The sequence below is a fragment of the Sminthopsis crassicaudata genome, chromosome 4, assembly GCF_048593235.1.
Source record: "Sminthopsis crassicaudata isolate SCR6 chromosome 4, ASM4859323v1, whole genome shotgun sequence".
NCBI classification, from domain to species: domain Eukaryota; kingdom Metazoa; phylum Chordata; class Mammalia; order Dasyuromorphia; family Dasyuridae; genus Sminthopsis; species Sminthopsis crassicaudata.
The window spans coordinates 285,778,646-285,799,013 of record NC_133620.1 but is presented as its reverse complement, the minus strand read 5'-3'; the positions used below and the strand labels follow the sequence as shown (position 1 = coordinate 285,799,013).

Sequence of the window (20,368 nt, the reverse complement as noted above, 5' to 3'; positions counted from 1 at the left end):
GACTGGAGGCCTCTGGGAGGTAGCACCCTACTCCAGCAACACTTAGCAGGTGATTCCACTATACTGCAGCTGAGAATAGTGATTAATATGGATGAAGGCCCAGTTTGGTCCTAGGATGGAGCGCTGGAAATCTCATTCAATACAGCGAAACCCTCCCCATGCCTTGAGAGTTTCCTGAATAAACAAATACAGGTAGGTGTGATGTCCCCGGCTGGAGCTTTGATGCCTTGTGCCTTGTGAGGGAATGCCCATAAGTTATCCTTGTTTATAAAAAGGGGAAACCGAGGCAAAAGAAATGCCAAGGATGGGGGCAGCGTGCTTGTCCAGGATCATCCCTCAGATTATAATCATCAGGTCCTTGCCCTCCCTCCCCTTCGCCTTTCTTTATGCATCACTTCCCTACAGTGGGTCACTCACCATTAGAGGCCGTGAAGTCAATGGCAACCGTGAAATTGATCTGAGTCCTGGGAGTGGAAAAGAAAGAACAGTTATTACCTGAGAAGGTGAGTGGAGCGCAGCATCTCCACATATAAGTTCTGACACTTAGGTGAATCGCGTTATAAAGCTGGACTGAAAATGGGGGAAACAGCCCCTGAAAAGTATCTTGTGATCACTAGCTTCGCTGTGTAAAGCATGGAGTTGGGCAGCGGAGGGAGTATCTGGAGTCAGAAAGACTCATCTTCCTGAGTTCAAAGCCAGCCCCAGACATTTGCCAGCTGAGTGATTTTGGGTTTGCCTCAGTTTCCTCATCTGTCAGATGGCAAACCACTCTGGTATTTTTGTACCGACAACCTCAAATGGGGTTATGAAAGTTCTGAAAGGACAGACGGCAATATCTGGACGTGGAATCTCTTTGTAAAACAAAATAAACACGTTTGTTGTCATCTTTTCCCAGGGCCTCCGGAGAGAAACAGGAAGCTGGTCTTCAGCTACAAGTCTGGGCACTGATCTCACAGCCAACTGCAACCTCAGGTGACAGATATGGAGGGAGATAAGCTAGAGAAAGTTGAAGAGTCTGTTCCAAAGACGAGCAAAGTTTGATATCAGTCATTTAGCATAATTTGAGTCCCATATCGAATGTTTGCATCAGAGTAGCCTCAGGACATTTTGGGCCTACTCCCTCACTTTGAAATTAAAGTCTCTGCCCTTAGTCATGAGGACGTTTTTGAGGCAAAGAAATCCTTTTCTGTCCCCCAGAAACCTGGGTTTCCCAATGGAGACCCAGATAACATTCCATGATGAATTAAAAGCAAAAGTGAAGAAGGTAGAGGGCATCTTCTCTCTTTCTACCCCTGTTTCTAGCTGGCTGAGTCAATCACTCCCGAGGACCTGGACTGATTGCCAATTCAGCTAGTGATGGGACCGTGAACTCTCCCTCTGCTCCACAAATTCAACATAAAATCTTTGTAAAGTGATCTAAGTATGGCAAGTGCCTGTTGAAGCTCTCAAAGTGAGAGTCATAATAATAATAATGAGAAAAGGACCTGTGGTTTTAACCTCTCTGGGTTTCAGTTTCTTCATTTGTAAAATGAAGGAGGTGAGCTACATTGCCCGGGAAGGTCCCTTACAGCCAGGGGTTGCTGGAACCAGCTCACACAGGCTCCCTTGAGAACTGACGGTTCAATTTTCAATGAGAACATTTACACCTGGGAAATCAGTAAACCCAACAAATCAGGACTTGATTTATTGCTTTGTTGAGCAATGGAGAAAATGTTAATGATGCAGAATAAACTTAAGAGTCTGCCATGAATTTTAATTTTTTGGAGATCTGGTTGTTAAATATTTATCTGCACACCCTTCCCCACCTCATACTCTTACAGCTCTAGAACTATGAGCCTGTAATTTTGTTGCTGTAATTTTGTTCTTTCCCCAGAGGCATATTGTAGCCCATTTATAACATGGAGTCTTAAAGGGTTGTGAGGCTCAGAAAGGTCACATAGCTAGTAAATGGTTTAGAGTTCAGCACCCAAGCCATTATGCTGGGTTCAAATCCTGCTCAGACCCTTGCTGCCTGAAATGTTGTTTTTATATCCAACTTTCTGTTGACCTCACTGGGGTTTTCTTGGCAGAGATACTGGAGTGATTTGCCTTTTTTTTTTTTCTCCAGTTCATTTGACAGATGAGGAAACTGAGGTGAACAGAGTTAAGTGACTTGCCCAGAGTCACACAGCTAGTGTCTGAGGTTGGATTAGAATTTAGGTACTCCGGACTCCAGGCCCAATGCTCTGTGCACGATGGCACCACCTAGTAGCCCCTATCTGAAGTTCTGTGAGGAAGTCTATAATCTCCCTCTGGTAAAGGCTTCAGGAAATACTGGAAAGAACTGCATTTTGCTCCAAGGTTGAAGTCCCTTCTTAAGTCCTGATTACAACCCCTGCTATTTCCTAGCATATAAACAGGATGATATACTGGGAAACAGATTTATTGATGAAAAGGACTTTGACCAAAGACTCTCATTCAACACTCTCATTTTACAGATGAGGAAACTGATGCCTAATGAAATGCTGTTTTCATGGTGCAAAGATTTTATTATATTGCCAAGAATGGGCTAAACTCCAAGATAAGTTAGCAGACCAATTTCAAAAAGGAATTATGCCATTGGTTGCTGGGCTAAATTTCAAGAGAAGTTAGCTATTGTGACTGAGCCCAAAAAGGAGTTAGTTATAATAAGGAAAAAGACTCTAAGAGGGGCATCCCTAGAAAGGAGTTAGGGAGGATTTATCTAATACCCAAAGAAATTGACTTTCTGAAGGTCACACAGGTAACAAAATAACTGACCTGTGATTCAAACTTAGGCTCTCTGATTTAATAACTAGCCCTCTATCCAATTCACATGTTAGATAGTCAGTCCCTTTTCTGGGACTATGTTTTCCCATCTGTAAAATGAGATGGTTAGACCAGATAACCATCTCTAAATTTATGATTCTATGAAACACAGATGGGGATGCTGATGGGGTATAGATACCTAGCCACAGAAGCTAATCTGCAATGTCAGAGGCAGCATGATGCAGTGGAAAGAGGTTTGGGGACTTAGATAAACAGAACGTCAGTTCAAATTCTACTTTCTCCCTCTCAAGTCACTTAGCATCTCTGAACCTCACTTTGCTTTTCTGTAAAAATTAGTGGATTGGATTTGATGACTTTTAGGGTCCCCTACCTCTGTATTTTTATGCTCTGTAATTCCTCCTGTGGTTGAGAAGTAAAGCCCAGCTCCTGGGCTGGCACCCCATTCTTAACTTAGAGAATACACCTGCCAACACCGGGCTCCCTAGGGTCCAGACAGTGGTCGGCTATGTGATGGGAGGATGCTGAGACCCAGAGGAAATATGACAATGGAGAACCAGGAAGGAAAGCCCAAGATAATACTCTTATTTTACCCCATGCCTGGGCAGGCCCCTCCCCCAGGGACATGGCAAACAGGCCCTTAGAGATGGAAAGAACTTTAGAGACCAATCTTTCATTCTAGTGAAAAACAATGACACCTGTGCCAGAGGCAGCAGTTTTGGCCAGCTGGGGAGTTTTGTATTTTGAATTCTGGTACCAATAGCTATTTTGGAAACAGCAAAATTAGGGAACTTTGGACCAAATGGCATCTGGAGTCCTTCCAGTTCTAACGTTCTCTGCTCCTAAGAAACTTGACTTGAGACTGCATGGGATCAGTGGAAAGAAAATTGGTTTTGTAGCCAGAAGACCCGAATTTGGATCCTAAGATTACTATTTACCAGCTGTCTGACTTCAGGCAAATCAAGTAGCCTCTCTGAGGCTCAATTCCTCATGTGTAAAATTAGGAGGTTGCAGGAGAGATCCCTTTATCATTAAATCCATGATCTTAAGCCCTGTCACTTTTAACTTCTCCCTCAGGGCAGTCTCCTAAGGTGAGGGGACAAATATGATTATGAAAGCATTTTCATGATGGGAATATTAATAGACACATTAAGGCCTGTTTTTGGTTTTTGTTTAATAGATGGATCTATAATTTCCTCAAATGGGGGATTCCTGGTGTGGAAATATCATTCATTGATGCAGGTCAGCAACTCATCTCTAACATCATCTTAGAGTATGGGTTCTTAACCTCTCTTATATCATCACCAGACACCCAACAGGCCTCAGTTTCCTTGTCTATAAAATAAAGAATTTAGACTGGATGGTCTTTGGGAGTGCCTTCCAGTCCTAAATAACTTCCCAGCTTCCCTTTAGATCTGTGTTTCTATGAACCCTTTATCTGGGCACTCAATGTCCTCATTCTTTCTTGGCTTCTGGTGAAATCTATGAACCCTTTCCCAGAATAATGTTTTTAAATAATCAAGTTGTTGATGTTCAGTTGTCTGACTTTTTGTGACTCCATTTGGGTTTTTCTTGGCAGAGATACTGGAGTGGTTTGCCATTTCCTCCTCCCAATCACTTTAGAAATGAGCCAATAATTGAGAAAACTGAGGCGCACAGTTAAATGATATATGACTTGGCCAAGGTCACACAGCTGGTAATTGTCTGAGGGTAGACTTAACATCCTGGCACTCTACCCACTATGCCACTTTGCTGCCCAAAAGTTCGGGTATCAGAAGTGGGATTTGACCCACACCTCTATATAGACCAGCACATCTATAGGGCTTTCTCTCTAAATCTCGAGTCTGATGTCTTAGATCAGGACTTCTTTTTTCCCCTTTTTGCCTAAGATTTTTCTTACAGAATCTCAAGTATATAGATATATAAATCAAACATTTACTGATAAATCATAATTTTGTGACAGTTTAAGAAGCTGGGCCTTAGACGACTAGACTAGCCTGACATTTATTTCAATACAAGTGATCCTCAAATTCCAAAAATTTGAGAAAATCTTTCAGAACCAAGTCCAGAGTGAAATAGGCCCAAATGCGGGGATTATGCATTTAGGAACTCATATGACTTTTAAGTCCAGCATGTAAGGAGCCCGAATGAGCCCTTTTCTCACCCTCCTTTGATATAATCCAAGAATGTGCATTCCGACTCCACTGCGAAGGAAAGTAGTGTTACCTTGGAGGGAAAAAAAAAACAAAAAACAGAGCATCCATTCATTAGTCTTGGTAGGTATCACCATGGGGCAGGGTAGATTTAGGGACTGAATGATTGGGGTTTTTCCCCCAGTCAAAAAACTCTTATTTAGGGCCTACTAGATACCAGGCACTGGGAGAAAAGCTGGGGATACACATTTATAAATGAAACAGGTCTGCCCTCAAGAAACTTATTTTCTAATGGGAGAGACAATAGATTTAAGTCTCCCCTTCCTTTTATGCTCAATCCAATTTAACTGAAAACACATTTATTAGGCCCTCCCAAGGGCAAAACACATGGGGAAGTTCAAAATTTGAGGCTTATGGCTTAGAAGTAGATGAAACAAATTGCAGATTAATATAATGCATAATTAGAATATTAAAGAGAGAGATGACAAATGAGATGGGAGAAGGCAATTACAAACAAAAGGAGGAATAGGGCATAGGGAGCATTTGTACTAGGCTCTTTAAAAGAAGCACAAGAATTCAACAGGAAAAGAGGGGGAGAAAGGACATTCTTATAAACTGTGTGTGGTGGTGGGGTTAACCCCCCAGGCTGAGTGTAGTCTATGATTTCATCAAACTTCTCCCCATTATTTTTAAATCTCCCTTTCAAGTTCAGGAAGTTTATTTTGCTCTTACAACTGTCTCCCCCCCACACATTACCCTCTATTTTAAATATTTTCTCTATTCCCTTTTGTAAGTAGCCCTTCTCCATTTCTAACTTTGCTACTTGTTATTGTTCAGTTGTCTTATGTATCATTCTTTGGGGTTTTCTAGGCAAAGACACGGGAGTGGTTTGTCCTTTCCTTTTTTCAGATGAGAAAACTGAGGCAAACAAGATTAAATGACCTGAATCCAGGGGTCATACAGTTTTTGAGTGCCTGAGGTCAGATTTGAACTCAGGAAGATGAATCTTTCTGACTCCAGGTTCTGAGTTTTTTCTAGTACCACCTAGCTGCCTTTTGCTAATTGTTAGTGGGTATGAAGTTGCCCCAGTCCAAAATATATTGGTATCAAACTTTTTGAGAAAGGAGTCCTTAGAAAGCATTGTTCTAGAAAATTGGAAAGCAAACAAGTTATAGTATATGAATGTGATGGAACACTGATTATTATGCTGTAAGAAATTATGATTGTAAGGACTCTGGGGAAGACTTGTATGAACTGATACAGACTGAACTATATAGAACCAGGAAAATAATGTATACAATAACAATAATATTGTAAAAATAAACAACTTTGAAAAACTTGGGAACTCTGATTATCTCTGATTATCTCAATGAATAACCACAATTCCAGAGGATTTATGATGAAATAGATTACCCACCTCCATTGAGACATAATTTTTTTTGGACGTGGCCAATGTGGGATTTGTTTTGCTTGATTATACATGTTTGTAAAAGGAGTTTTGTTTTTCTTTCTTTCTCAGGGTGAGAACAGAGAGAAAAAGAAAGGTAGGAGTGTGGGAAGAAGAGAAAAAAAAAGTAATTAAAAATTTTAAAGAGAAAGTATCACCCTGCATCAGTCAGTAGGTCCCCAAACCTTGGCTTCTATGAGCCAACTGAGATAGGTTATAGGAAGATATAAGTAAACTCCCTGATTTTACCTGAGATCTTACCCTCACTGACTAGGAATGGTCTTTTCTATGGCTTTCTTTTTTAAACCCATCATAAATGTCCAAACAGGAATTCATACCTTAAAGGATTGGATCTGGGATTTCAGTGACATAAGGAATTTCTAGATGAGGAATTTCCTTCTACTAAAACAGGTCTGCACTCTTTAATCTTAAAAAACTTAGCTACAGCCTTTTAAATAACTTTATCAGAACCAGTTTGTGCGAAAGGCAGGATTTGAACTCAGGTCTTCCTGGCTTTGGTGCCATTATTCCACATTGCCTCTTATGTCTTATACCTACTGATATTCTCAGCCTACTCCACATATCAGAGTAAGGAAGTTCCCTCTGCCTCCCACCAACTTTTAAACTCTTCCTGAATTTGCCTCTCTCCAGTTTTGGGGTAGCCCCACCAGCACCCCATCCCAGAATCTGGTGACTAAGGAACCATTCTTATTCCTCCTCTGGGGCCTTCATCTTTCAGGTTCTTTTCTTTTGCAGTCTCCGTTCTCCCAAACTGAAGAGTTCTAGTCTTCATATCATCCAGGGGGAGGGTGGGGAGTGGGGAACAAAGCACTTCTAAGAGTTCTGTTTGAAGGAAGCCCTTACTTCAGACACCAGGAAATCCACAGTCATTCTCTTTCAACAAGTATATGTTCAACGTAAGGCTCAGGGTCCAAGAGTGCAGGTGCCAGTCAGCAATTTATCTCTGCCCTACATGGCAAGGAAGGGTTGGCCAAATAACTAAATGAATGGAAGGGGTGGTTCTGGGGAGACCTTCGACCTATTTAAAGGAACCAGCTCTTTTCACAGCACTTTGCTCTTTGGAGGATGTCCTCCTCTGCTCATTGGGCAGAACCTTCATTTGTAATTCATTGCACACCTGGACACATTAAAGAAACCCAGAACCTCAACTCAGAGTTATTTACTGTAATCAAACTGCTTCCCATGCACGGAATACAAGGCTAAGAAGACATGAAGGGTAACTGGTACCTGAGCAACAATTTATTCTATAATCTTTAATAAGGGCCTCCTATTCCCCACCTACCCCCCATCAGAGGCTGTTTGGAGCTGTCCAATTAGGAACCACCACTGGGAGCTTGTGAATGGAACACTAGCCCTGGAATCAAGAAAACCTGAGTTCATAACTGTGGCTCAATCACTGACTGTGTGACCCTGGGAGAGTCACTTAACAGTGGCTGCCTCAGTTTCCCCATCTGTAAAATTAGGATAATAGCACCTCTTTCCCAGAGTTATTATGAGGATCAAAAGAGATATTTTTAAACACTTTGCAAACCTTCAAAGTGCTATATACATGTGAGCTGATGTTATAAATCCCCCAGGGCAGTTGAGTCCATATTAGGACAGTTCTAAAAGAAGCTTTTTTTCTTACACCAACCCTAAATGTGTCTTTCTGAAACTCCCATCCATTACATGGCACTGCCTAAAGGATCTGGGAATGTTTAGCCTAGAAAAAATGAAGATTCATGCATGGGAGACATAATAGAGGTATTCAAGCATTTAAAGGTCTGTGACCTGGAAGAAGAAATGGACTTGATCCAGAAGGGTCATAGGATTTTATATTCAAAGCTGGACAGCACCTCACAGGCAATTTAATCCAACTCTCTCATTTTATAGATGAAAATACTGAGATCCAGATAAATTATTATCATCATTATTATTAATAGCTAGCAGTTATAAAGTTTAAGGTTAACAAAGCACTTTATAAATAATATCTATGTACATTTGTAACAAGAGTTGAGATTTTCTTCTTTTCTTTTTTTTCCCCTAATGGAGGGAGAGGGAGGAGGGAGAGAAAATTAGTTTTAGTTAATTGAAAAAATTTTAATTTAATTTTTTTTAAAAACAAGAAGTGGGCTGCCTTGGGGCAGTAGTGGGTGGCCCTTCACTGGAGGTCTTCAAGAGAAGGCTAGATGATTATGTCTTGAGTATATAGCAGAGGGAATTCTTGGTCTGCCATGTATTGGACGAGATGGCCTCAGAGGGCCCTGTGAACTTTCAAATTCTGTGATTTGGTGAGCCCTTCCAGTGAACTCACTACTTTAGAAGGCAAAAACAATAAGGTTGCCTCACTTTAAAAAAAAATTGGTAAGTCAGGCTCATAGCTAATTAGCCAAGATTACTGAGTTTCCAGGGCATTTCCTGAAGGGGACCCACTGCATGGCTTCATACAAGACCACCCATAGGGAGGGGGTGTAGTTCCCTGTTCATTTTGTGAGACTTTCAAGAGCTGCTCCCCCAGTTGGGATCCCCCAGGGCTCTTGGTTTCTCTGAGATCCTTCCCCAGTCCCTTTGATGCTCCTCCATGTGCCTAGCAGGTCTCCTCCTGGGCTGCTGTGTCAAACAGATGTAGAGGCAGCTTAGCTGGATCCTGGACTGCTGAGTAGCACTCGTGGGAGTTTTTCTTGTCCAGATTTCATCCTGAAACAGGCTTGCCTCTGTCATCTCCTGGGAGGTTGCTCCATCGACACCTCCTTTTCTTCCCACCCTCCCTACCCCCACCTTTCTTCTCCTCCTCCGGGGCTCTAGCTCCCATGTTCTGAACAGCGGAGCTACTTGTGCCTGACACAGTTTAGAATTCAGAATGTCCTCACTCAGACCCTGGGGGAGAAAGGAGAAGGAGGGGGAGAGGGGAAGGGAAGAGGAACTTACTGTGCCAGAGTTTAGGTATTTCTTTTTCTTCATTTTCTTTTTCGGGTTTACCACCTGTAGAAAGGAAGAATTGAAGTGTCAGAGGGGAGGGGTCTCCAGATTGTCATCAGTGCTGCTTTTTGCAGGGCAGAGAGTTTATCTGCTAATTTGTCCCCCAAAGGAGGCTCTTGGGAACTCACCTCCTCAATACATACTCTCTGGTCCAGTCAATGTTTGAAGGATCACTGGATCACAGATTTAAAGTCAGAAAGGATCTCAGAAACCATTTTACTGATGGGGAAAACTGAGGCCCAGAGAGATTTCGGATCATTGGATCCCAGATCTAATGCAGGAAGTTTTTAAGGGCCATCTAGACTAGCTTCTTCTCATTTCCCCATGCTGACCACACGATCCTCTTTCTTCAAGACCCATCCATGAAGCCTTCTCTGTCTTCCCCAGATCTCTTTGGTACTCCTGTTGCATTCACTGTTATTATCACCTCCTGAAGACAGCCTGGTGAAGCGGCTACAGAACTGGCTTCAGAGTCAGGAAGATGTGGGTTCAGATACTAGGGGGACCACATACTCTAAGGGATCCTGGTCAAGGCAATTAACCCAGTGCCCTAGGCAGTTCTCTCAGACTATAAATTGCAGAACACAGACTGATCTGTCTTTATAGAATAAGTTCCTCACCAACAGCTCCCTGCAGTAAATATATAACAAGTTCAATTTTTAAAAATCATACTGTATAGTACTTTATTGTTACCTCTGGACAATATTGGCCTCTATGGACCTCTGGGGTTGTGTTTTTTCTCCTTTTTATTTTCACTCAGGACTGGAACAGGGCCAGGGTAAAGGACTGGCTGTCACCTAAGGGGCACCAGGGATAGAGCACCAGGCCTCAAATCCAGGCTCAGACACTTACTGCTGGGCAGTCATTTTACTCTTTTTGCCTCGATTTCCTCATCTGTAAAATCTGTATTTTTTGAAGTTGGAGAAGGAAATGTTAAACACTTTGCTAAGTAAATCCCAAATGGGGTCACAAAGAGTCAGACATGACTGAAAGCAACTGAACAACAATGACAGGGACTAGACTTGTGATTTCATAAGTTCAGAGAACTTCCTGAGGAGGAAATTCCATCTACCCATACAGAAGAGATGGAGTAGGGCTGGGCTGTGGAGGAACTTCCATGGGGCATGAATGCTGGAGCTGGTGTGGGGAACAGGAGGAAACACCAACATATGGTAGTTTCCTATTTCATTAATAAAAATGTGCTAACCAGTTGTTTTTTTAATCTCTTGGATGAATACAAATGCTATGGATGTCCTGTGAATTTTGGCACTCTGGCACAAAGCTCTGTTTGCTCTACCCTGGTTATACTTTTGCTCCAAATCAAGTGCTCTTTCTACTGCACCTCATTTCCCCACATCCTGTATGCTGACTTTCTCATTTGATTTTCACAGGTTCTCACTATTTCAAAAATATGCTTCTATATATTTCTGTTATATGTATTTAAACATTTTCACTAACTCATCAAGAAAATTTTTACCAACACTTCATCACATCTCAGTGCCTTATACACATAATAGTCTCTCATTTATATTCTTTTTTTTTTTCTTGTTTCTCTGGTTATTTCCCCATCACATCTCTGTAGGCTTCCTGTCTGATTACTACTTTCTTATGTGGGAATGGGAATTTTTAGCTTGATATTCTAGATCAGAATACTGAACGAGCACAGAGTAGTTGGGTAATTTGCCCATGATCACACAGAGGCAGCCTCCTAATACTTGTCCAAATGCCTCCATTCAACAAGTCTTGATTGGAATTTACTTTGCAAAAGGCCTGAGGGGAGTTGCAAGGATAACCCAAATATCAACACTGCCCTCAAGGAATTTACAATTTAACCGAAGAGATGGAATTTAGCTGAAGAGTTCAAACTGCTGAACTCTGCATCATTGTACCTAAGCTTAAAATCCTTTTTCTGTTATTTCTTTCCATATAGTTGTAGACAGGCTCTATTTTCTCATCTCAAAAGAAGGAGCTGGACTAGATAGACTACGAGGTCCCTTTTAGTTCTAAATCTATGATATGATCAATTGTGCAAGTATTTATTTTATAAAATGGTACATTGTTCTTGCATCATTTCAGTCGTGTCCAACTCTCTACGACCCTATTTGGGGTTTTCTTGGCAAAGATACTAGAATGGTTTGCCATTTTCTTCTCCAGTTAATTTGTTAGATGAGAAAACGGAGGCAAACAGGGTTAAGTGACTTGCCCAGGGTCACACAGCTAGTCAGTGTCTTAGACCACATCTGAAGTCAATAAATTGAGTCTTTCTGACTCCTGGTAATCCACTGCTCCATCTAATGGCCCGTCACATATATGTCTAACACATAGTAGGTGATTAAATGCTTAATGATTGAGAGGAACTAGTCAGACTTTCTACAGGAGGTGGCACTTGAGCTAAAAGAAGCTGGAGGAAGTCAGAGAGTACATGAGGTGAAGATGAATAGGAAATATATACTTTGGCTAGAAAATGGCATGAGCAAAGGCACGTAGACTAAAGACAGACTGCCATCCATGGGGAATAGCAAGGGGTGGTGTGAATTCATCATCCAATCTGGTTAAGAATAATGGCACATAGGTTCTATTTTACAACTAGAAATTTATCACATGATCAAAAAGGACATGAAGGTTGCTACCCAAAGGCTAGTTTTTCCCTAAAGAGATAATGAAACCATCAACAAAAATGGTCAAAGGATTGAATAGACAATTTTCAGATGAAAAAATTAAAACCATTTCTAGTCATGGGAAAAATAATCTAAATCACTACTGATCAGAGAAATGCAAATTAAGACAACTCTGAGATACTACTATACTCCTTTCAGATTGGCTAAGATGACAGGAAAAGGTAATGATGAATGTTGGAGGGGATGTGGGAAAACTGGGACACTGATGCATTGTTGGTGGAGTTGTAAACTGGTCCAACCATTCTGGAGAGCAATAGAAATATACCCAAAGAATTATCAAACTGTGCATACCCTTTGACCCAGCAGTGTCTCTATTCTGCTCCCAAAGAGATCATAAAAAAGGGAAAAGGACCCAGATGTGCAAACAGGTTTGTACTGGTCCTTTTGGTAGTTTCAAGAAACTGGAAAGTGGAAGCCTGTCAGTTGGCTGAATAAGTTATGGATGTTATGGCACATTATTGTTCTATAAGAATTGATCAGGAGGATGATTTCAGAGAGGCCTGGAGAGACTTACATGAACTGATGCTGAGTGAAATGAGCAGAACCAGGAGATCTTTGTACACAGCAACAAGAAGATTATGAGATGATCAATTCTGATGATCATGGCTCTTTTCAACAGTGAGGTGATTCAGGACAATAGTTCAAATAAGAGAAATTAAAATCTGAGCTAGCAGTGGACAAGAGAGCCCCGAGATCCCTTCCAAATGTGACCCTATTATCCTGCAAAGGGATAAGTGACTCTATTCATTGCAACATCTAGTTACCTCTATAGTGATCATAGATGAATCCCCTAGGAGCTGATGAGATCACAAATATAAAATAGAGTTAGACAAAGCAGAGATGCAGAGAAACAGATAACGAAGAAAGGATTCAGAGAGTCAGAGAGAGAAAGGGGCTGGAAGGAGAGGGAAGAAAGAAGAGACAGATGCTCAAGACAAAGATCTAAGGATACCATCAGTAGTGGTTTGGGTATAGATGGTGACAAAGGAGACTAAGGGCTGGCTGAGGAAAGTCAGGAGAGAAAGTGTCTTGGAAGCCTAGGGAAATGTGTCTAGACCAAGGAAGTGGTAAATATGTCAAATGCAGTAGATAGTATTTGACCTGAAGTTAGGGAGATCTAAGTTCAAATTCTGCCTCAGACACCCACTATCTGGGTGACCTTTTTATCACATGACCTTTTTCAGCCTCAGCTTCCTCGTTTGTAAAAAGGAGATAATAGCATCATAGAGAGTTATTGTGAGGACCGAACAAGATAATATCTTTAAAGCATTTTGCAAACTTCTATAGGGGTTCGAAGGCTATCTATCATTACTATATGCTTTGGAAAAGCTAAGGGTGAAATCCGAGAAAAGAAGTCACTTGGTAACCTTAGAGACAAATTTCATTTGAACGAACGAGGCTGTAAGCCAGATTGCAAAGGTTTGAGAAATGAGTGGGAGGTGACAAAGAAGAGGCAACTAGTGTAGGCAGATTTTTTCTAGGAGCTTGGCTGTGAAAGGCAGGATAGCTTGAGGGGATGGCAGGTTCGAGTGTGTGTGTGTGTGTTTTAAGGATGGGTGTGATCTGGGCATGTTTGTAAGCAGTAGGAAAGGAGTCAGTGGATAAACAAAGACTGAAAATTAGACGTAAGGACTGAACAAGCTTCCTTCCACTTAGGAATCTACGAACCTATGAATCCTATGACTAAAGGTGTGATCAGGGTCACCCAAGCTCATACAAGATGTGGAAGGGTCCAATAGAGACTTGTAAACTGCAAGAAGTCATCTGCAAAGGGCAAGGGCTAATCACCAAGTGTGAAAATGAGAAGAAAGCGGAGAAGGGGGACAGGCTTTTGGGAAAAACCTGCGATAAGGTTGGAGGAACATTCACGTCCACAAATATAGATCCATGCACATGCAAAGCCAATGCACTATATAACACGTAAGTTATCATATTCCTATGCAGAGACACACAAACAGGTACAGACTCACATTCACAGAAGTCCAATTATTTTTAGCAAGTACGGAGAGGGTGGTGAATGTAGTGTAGGACTAACCAGATGAGTCTTCACCTCTGTCACCCCCATTTTCTCTCTGTAAAATTCAGGTGTTGACTAGCTCCATTATATCCCGTCCCCACCTCCCCAGGAAGGCTAGCTCTCGTGGCTGTCATACATACAGAGGACCAGCTCCGCCTAGAGGCCTCAGGAAGCAATGCAGACCTCCACACCACCTCCTGAAGAGTTCCCCAGGATCAGTGGGTGTCAGAGGCAGGAATCAAATGCAGACTTTTAAATTCTACAACCCTATCTCTAACCTTGTTCTCGGCAGGGGACCACTGCCTTCCTGCCCTTCCCGGAAGCAGAGAGGCTTCGGCAGAGTCCTTACCGGTCCTGCACGAAGGGAAACTTCCTGAGGGGCGGGATGGGCAGGGAAACGAAATCCTCCAGTTTCAGGGGTTTAGGTGGACAAGCTTCGTGTCCCAAAGGGGCCATTATTGGGAACCACAATCAAAAGGACTTTTCTCTTCCTTTTCAATGAGGGATCAAGCTCTTCTATGTGTGAAGGATTCTAGGTATTCTGATCTTCTCTCAACGAAGAACCAAAAGAGAGATTTGCCTCGTTTCCCATTCCTTTCAGAGGCAGGGGACAAGAAAAGCGAGCCTTATTTAGGAAGTGTAAACAACTAGGGTGTTGATTTGATTCCTGTTCAGTGCAATAAATGTATTTATGGACCATCTATTATGGGCCCAGACTTGTACTAGGGGAGAAACGATAAGAAAATATCTATAATTATTTAGATAAGAAAAAAGTGTGGCCCCTGCCCTCAAGGAGATAAGTCTTTTAGAGGAGAGGAGACAAGCAAAACGAGAGGACAATAAACATTACCCAAGAAACCCTGGTTCAAATCTCACCTCTGAGTGATCATCTAATCAATTCTCAAAAACTCAGAGTTGTAGAAAGGTTGCTGAATGTGTGTGTGGGTGACATAGCAATGAACTCAAAGGCCTAATATAAAAACCCCTCCAAAACTTATCACTTAAAGGCAAAAGTCCTTCATCCAAACCTAGGCTTTGACACTTGTTAGCTGTAGGACCCAGGGAAATTATTTCACTTCTTGGAATCTCAGGATATATTTTTTAATCTGTATTTAATATATATAATGTTATATTTATCATATAATATGTATTATATATTACATTATGTGACATAATATTACATTCTAACCTCTTAGGTGATTCCCAGGCAAGCCTCTTAAGACTGCAAATTTCTTTTTTTTTTAATTAATTTTATAATTATAACATTTTTTTGACACTACATATGCATAGGTAAATTTTTTTTTTACATCATTATCCCTTGTACTCCCTTCTGTTCCGAGTTTTTCCCCTCCTTCCCTCCACCCCCTCCCCTGGATGGCAGGCATTCCCATACATATTAAATATGTTATAGTATATCCTAGATACAATATATGTGTGCAGAACCGAATTTTGTTGTTGTTGTTGTTGCAAAGGAAGGATTGTATTCGGATATAAGTGAATTTCTTAACCCAGAAGTTACCTATACAAATAAAATCATAGGTTGAGTCCTTATTTTTAAGAAAATTTTTTAAAAAGTGGGTTGATTATAGATATTAAATACAGAAAGAGTTCAGGAAGGGTGGGGAGAGATCAGTGGAATTGAAGGAAGGGGCAGAGGACTCCATGAAGAAAATGGAACTTGAGCTAAGCCTGAAATGATAGTAGGGTTTGGCTCTACAGAAAAGAAATAGAGCATTAAAGGTGGCAGGGAAGAATTTGGGCAATGATTCAGAGGTAGGAATTAAGCTAGTGAGGCATGAGTGGTTGGAATTATAGCTATTTTTATAGAGGAGGAAATCAAGTCCCAGAAAGGAAAAATTATTTAACCACAACCACCCAGCTAGTGAATGACTGTACTGAAAATAGAACCCAGGTCTTCTTGCTCTCCCACCTGGTGCTTCCTCCTGCCCACCCCAGCCCGATACCCAGAAGCTTAGATTTTTTTGGTTGTTTTTGTTGTTCAGATTTTTCATTTATGTGTGACTTTTTGTGACTCCTTCTGGTTGTTTTGTTTTGTTTTGTTTTATTTTTTGACAAAGATACTGGAGTGGTTTACCATCTCCTCCAGATCATTTTACTGATGAGGAAATTGAGACAAAAAGGGTTAAGTGATTTGCTCAGGATCACTTAGCTGCCCCCTGAAAATAAGATAAGAAAAGGGGACATCTGAAATCATAGTGTGGACTTTTGTAGCCCCAGGCTGCAGCTCTCTAGATTCAAGTCTTCCCTAAAATCGGTGTGATCCTTTGAAATATACAGCAAATAGCAGGTTTAAAAGCAGGAAACAGACTCACCTCATAGATGTTGAATTGACTCTGCCCACGAGCCAGTTCCCGGTAGCTAGTGGTGAACTCTCCAATGAAGTCATGACTGCAAGAAAAAGCAAAAGAGCCTGAATTCCAGGCTGCATTCTCCTCCCTCTGCCTCTTTCTCCTAACTCCAAGTATCTCCCTCAAAAGATATCCAAAATTCCATCATTAAAGCTTTTTCCTTTGGATTAGCTATTGCCCTTCCTCTCTCATTTGTGCCTTCTTTCATTCTTGGCTCTAGAGTTCTGCCTTTGCTCCATGGTTTTTCGGGAGATGCCAAAAACCATTAGGAAGGCAACTCTGGAATGGAACATATACTTCCTATGTGAATTAAAGGAAAGCATGATAGGGTAGAAGGAACATCACTCTGATAACACAAGAACAGGATTCCAATCCCAGGACTTATGCTTACTACCTGTGTGACTTTGGGCAAGCTAGCTAATTTTTCTAAGTCTCATTTTCATCATCTGTAAAATGGGGAGGTTTTTTTTTTTTTTTTAACCTCTAAAGGTATTATCCTATGAAGTTCTTTGTCCCTGAATGCCCAAGAAAGGGGCCAATTGAGTTTTTGCCCTGAGTTCACTCCTCATTAGTCTCTGATATCCTTATAGACCTATCAAAACCTATCTAAGAGGACAGTGATTATATATAATATATATATATATTTACTTTTCTGAACTTCATTTTAAAATGATTATTAGTTTTTGACATTTACTTTTATGGATTTTAATTTCCATTTTTTCTACCTTCTTCCTTTCCACCATCTCCAAGACAGCAATTAATCTGATATAGGTAATATATGTACAATTGTATTAAACATTTCCATATTATTCATGTTGTGAAAGAAAAATCTGAACAAAAACAGAAAAACCACAAGGAAGAAAAAAATTTAATTTAAAAGAAGTGAAAATAGTATGCTTCGATAATCTTTTAGATTTATCTTGGCTCACTGTATTGCCAAAAAGAGCTAAATCTATCATGGTTGATCATGATACGATGTTGTTGTTGCCCTGTACAATGTTCTCCTGTTCTTCTCATTTCATTCAGCAGAGAGTGATTGTTTTTAATGAGCAGAGTTGTCAACCACAGCCTTCAGTACAACTCAGAGAGATTTGACTCCTGACTCCTAGCCCTGAATCCCACTGACTCCATGAAAAAGAGAACCTCCAATAGTAACTCCCACTGCATAGAGATAGCCAAAGCTAAAGTAGACTGGTCAGTCAATAAGCATTTATTAAGCACCTACTAAGTGCCAGGCACTGTGCTAAGTGCTAGGTTTATAAACATAACCTTACAAAACAAACCATCAAACAGCTGTTGCTCTTGAGTTCACAGTCTAATGGTAAAGATAATATGCAAATAATCATGTCCAAACAAACTATTTTTTATGGATTTTGTTCAGGCTTTCCCAATTCTGTGACTCTATATGAGGTTTTTGGGCAAAGATATTGGAAGGATTTACCATTTCCTTTACAGATGAGGTAACTGAGGCAAACCGGGTTAAATGGCTTGTGTCCAAGGCCAGATCTGAAATCAGGTCTTTCTGACTCCAGTCCGGAGATCTCTCCACTGTATCCAAACAAGTTATATGGGAAATAGAAGATAAAGGATGGAAAAGAGTAAAGAGGGCAGGATGGAAATGAAGGGAATGGGGAAAATGAGAGAGTAACAGATAATAGGACTAAGAATGGAAGATGGGGAATTAGGAATGAGGACTGTGAAAGAGAAATGGATCATGGGATATGGAGATGAAGGATGGAGAAAGGATAAGAAAGTAGTGGGGAAAGGATATGGATAAAGAAGGATGGATAATAAGAAACTAAGGATGAGGAATAGGAAATGTGAGATAGGGCTTGATAAATTGGAGAATGATCAACAGAAGGAAAGCACCAGCATTAAGGGAGATCGCAAAAGGTTTCTTATGGAAAATAGGACTTTTGCTGAAGTTTGAAGGAAGCCAAGGAAGCCTGGAGAAGGAGATGAGGAGAGAGAGAATTCTGGCATGGGAAGGTCAGTGAAAACATTCAGGAAGCAAGAGATGAGTGTCTTGGGTAAGAAGAGCCTCGAGGCCAGTGTGTTTGAACCGCTGAGTACATGGAGGGGAGGAAGCTGGAAGACTAGTTGGGGGGGCCATTTGAATGCCAAACTGAGGATTTTCTATTTGATCCTGGACATAATAGGGAGCCCCTAGAATTTGCTGAATGAGGGCTTGATTCTGTTAGAGAGGTCACAATAGCAAAAGAGTGGAAGATGGATTAAAGTGGAAAAAGACCTGAAGCAAGGAGACCAGGTTATTGCAAAGATTGCGCAGAAGTGATAGGCATGTGTACTAGGGTGATGGCAATGCCAGAAATGTAAATACAGTGTTATGGAGATGGAAAGGAGAGGACAAGATCAAGACCTTGGATTGGATATGGAGAGTAAGAGAAAGTGAAGAGTCTGGGATGGTACCAAAATTGCAAGCCCGGGATGTCTGGAAAGATGATGGAGAAGTAGAAAATAAAATAAAAATTTTACAGGGTCACAGAGTCATGCAGGAAACTTGATTCTACATCTTCCTTCCCCCTCCCCCATTATTTATCTCTCTTTCATAGACCCCATTCCCATTATCCATTTCCTACTCTCCATCTACAGTTTCTCATTATATATTTCTCTTTTACTAGTCTCCCATTTCCTATTCCCCATCCTCTTCCTTGTCCTTTCTTATCCACCATTTCCCCTATCATGCATTGTCCATCCATCTTTGTCACCCTCATTCCCTAACCTCCCACTTCTTAATCCCTGTCCTTAGTCTATTTTCATATTCCCCATTTCCTACACATCATATTCATGTCCTATATCCATCACACATTTCTTATTCTTCATCCTTAGTTCCTCATTATCTATCCTTCTTTTCCCATATCTGTTCTCTACTACTTCTTTCTTATCCTTTCTCCATCCTTCATCCCCATATCCCATGATCCATTTCTTTTTCACATTCCCCATTTCTCATTCCCATCCTCCATTCCCATTCCTATTATCTATTCCTCTTTCATTTTCCCCATTTCCATTACCCATTTCCATCCTACCTTCTTTATCCTTCATCCATCCTTTATCTTTCATTTCCCATTATCATTACTATTTCACATTCTCCATCCTCCATTCCCATTCCTATTATCTATTCCTCTTTCATATCTCCCCTTCCCATCACTCATTTCCATCCTATCCTCTCCTGATTCCCCATTTCCCACCATTCATCCTTCTCTCAGTCCTCACTTTTATCATCCATTTCAAGTTCCTCATCTTTATTTATCTCCCTATTATCCACCCTCCATCTCTTATTCCTTATCACCCACCCCAATTCCCTATTCCTCACCACTCATCCACTTCCCATTCCTCATCCTCTACCTCCCATTCACCATCTTCCATCCCCTACATTGGATCCTCCATCTCTCATCCTCAATCCTCCTCTCCTCTCAGACTCCACACCACAACCACCCCCGAGATACACAGAGAATCAAAAGCAGAGCAGCTAATAACATTTGCCCTGATCTTACTCTTGAAAATATGCTTTTAATAGGCATATTACTGTCACTCACACCCCCTCCAACCTATCTTTTTTACCTCTGCTAGAATAACTTTCCAAAAAAAACCCCAGCCCAACCTTGTAGCTCCTCCTTCCTACTTGGTGAATAAAGTACAGAGCCCTCTACTCAGCATTCAAGGGCCTCCACACTCCTTCCTCCAGTCTCTATTTGTAGCCTTGTATCACATTACTTCCCTCCACATAATCTATGCTGCTGCCAAATAAATCACTTTACATCTTTGAAAAACCACAGAATATCTGGAAAAGCGCTAAATTTGGAATCCAAAAGGCCTGCAGCCAAACCCCAACTCTGCCACTTAAGATATGTGTGATCTTGGGCCAATTACCTCCCCTTCATGCACCTCAGTTTCTCCAACTGTAAAATGTGGGATTTGTT

General features: G+C 41.1%; 1 protein-coding gene across 5 annotated transcripts in view; it reads right to left on the bottom strand.

The window, feature by feature from the left end:
• Positions 1–20,368, bottom strand: part of CPNE5 (copine 5) — a 192,031-nt gene that overhangs the window by 12,442 nt on the left and 159,221 nt on the right. For all 5 annotated transcript variants that reach the window (XM_074311092.1, XM_074311095.1, XM_074311093.1 and 2 more), the window contains 4 exons: positions 16,392–16,467; positions 9,313–9,366; positions 4,949–5,010; positions 418–464 (listed from right to left, as the gene is read on the bottom strand). In XM_074311092.1, coding sequence (XP_074167193.1) covers positions 418–464; positions 4,949–5,010; positions 9,313–9,366; positions 16,392–16,467 — 239 coding nt within the window. The remainder of the gene's footprint in view (positions 1–417; positions 465–4,948; positions 5,011–9,312; positions 9,367–16,391; positions 16,468–20,368) is intronic.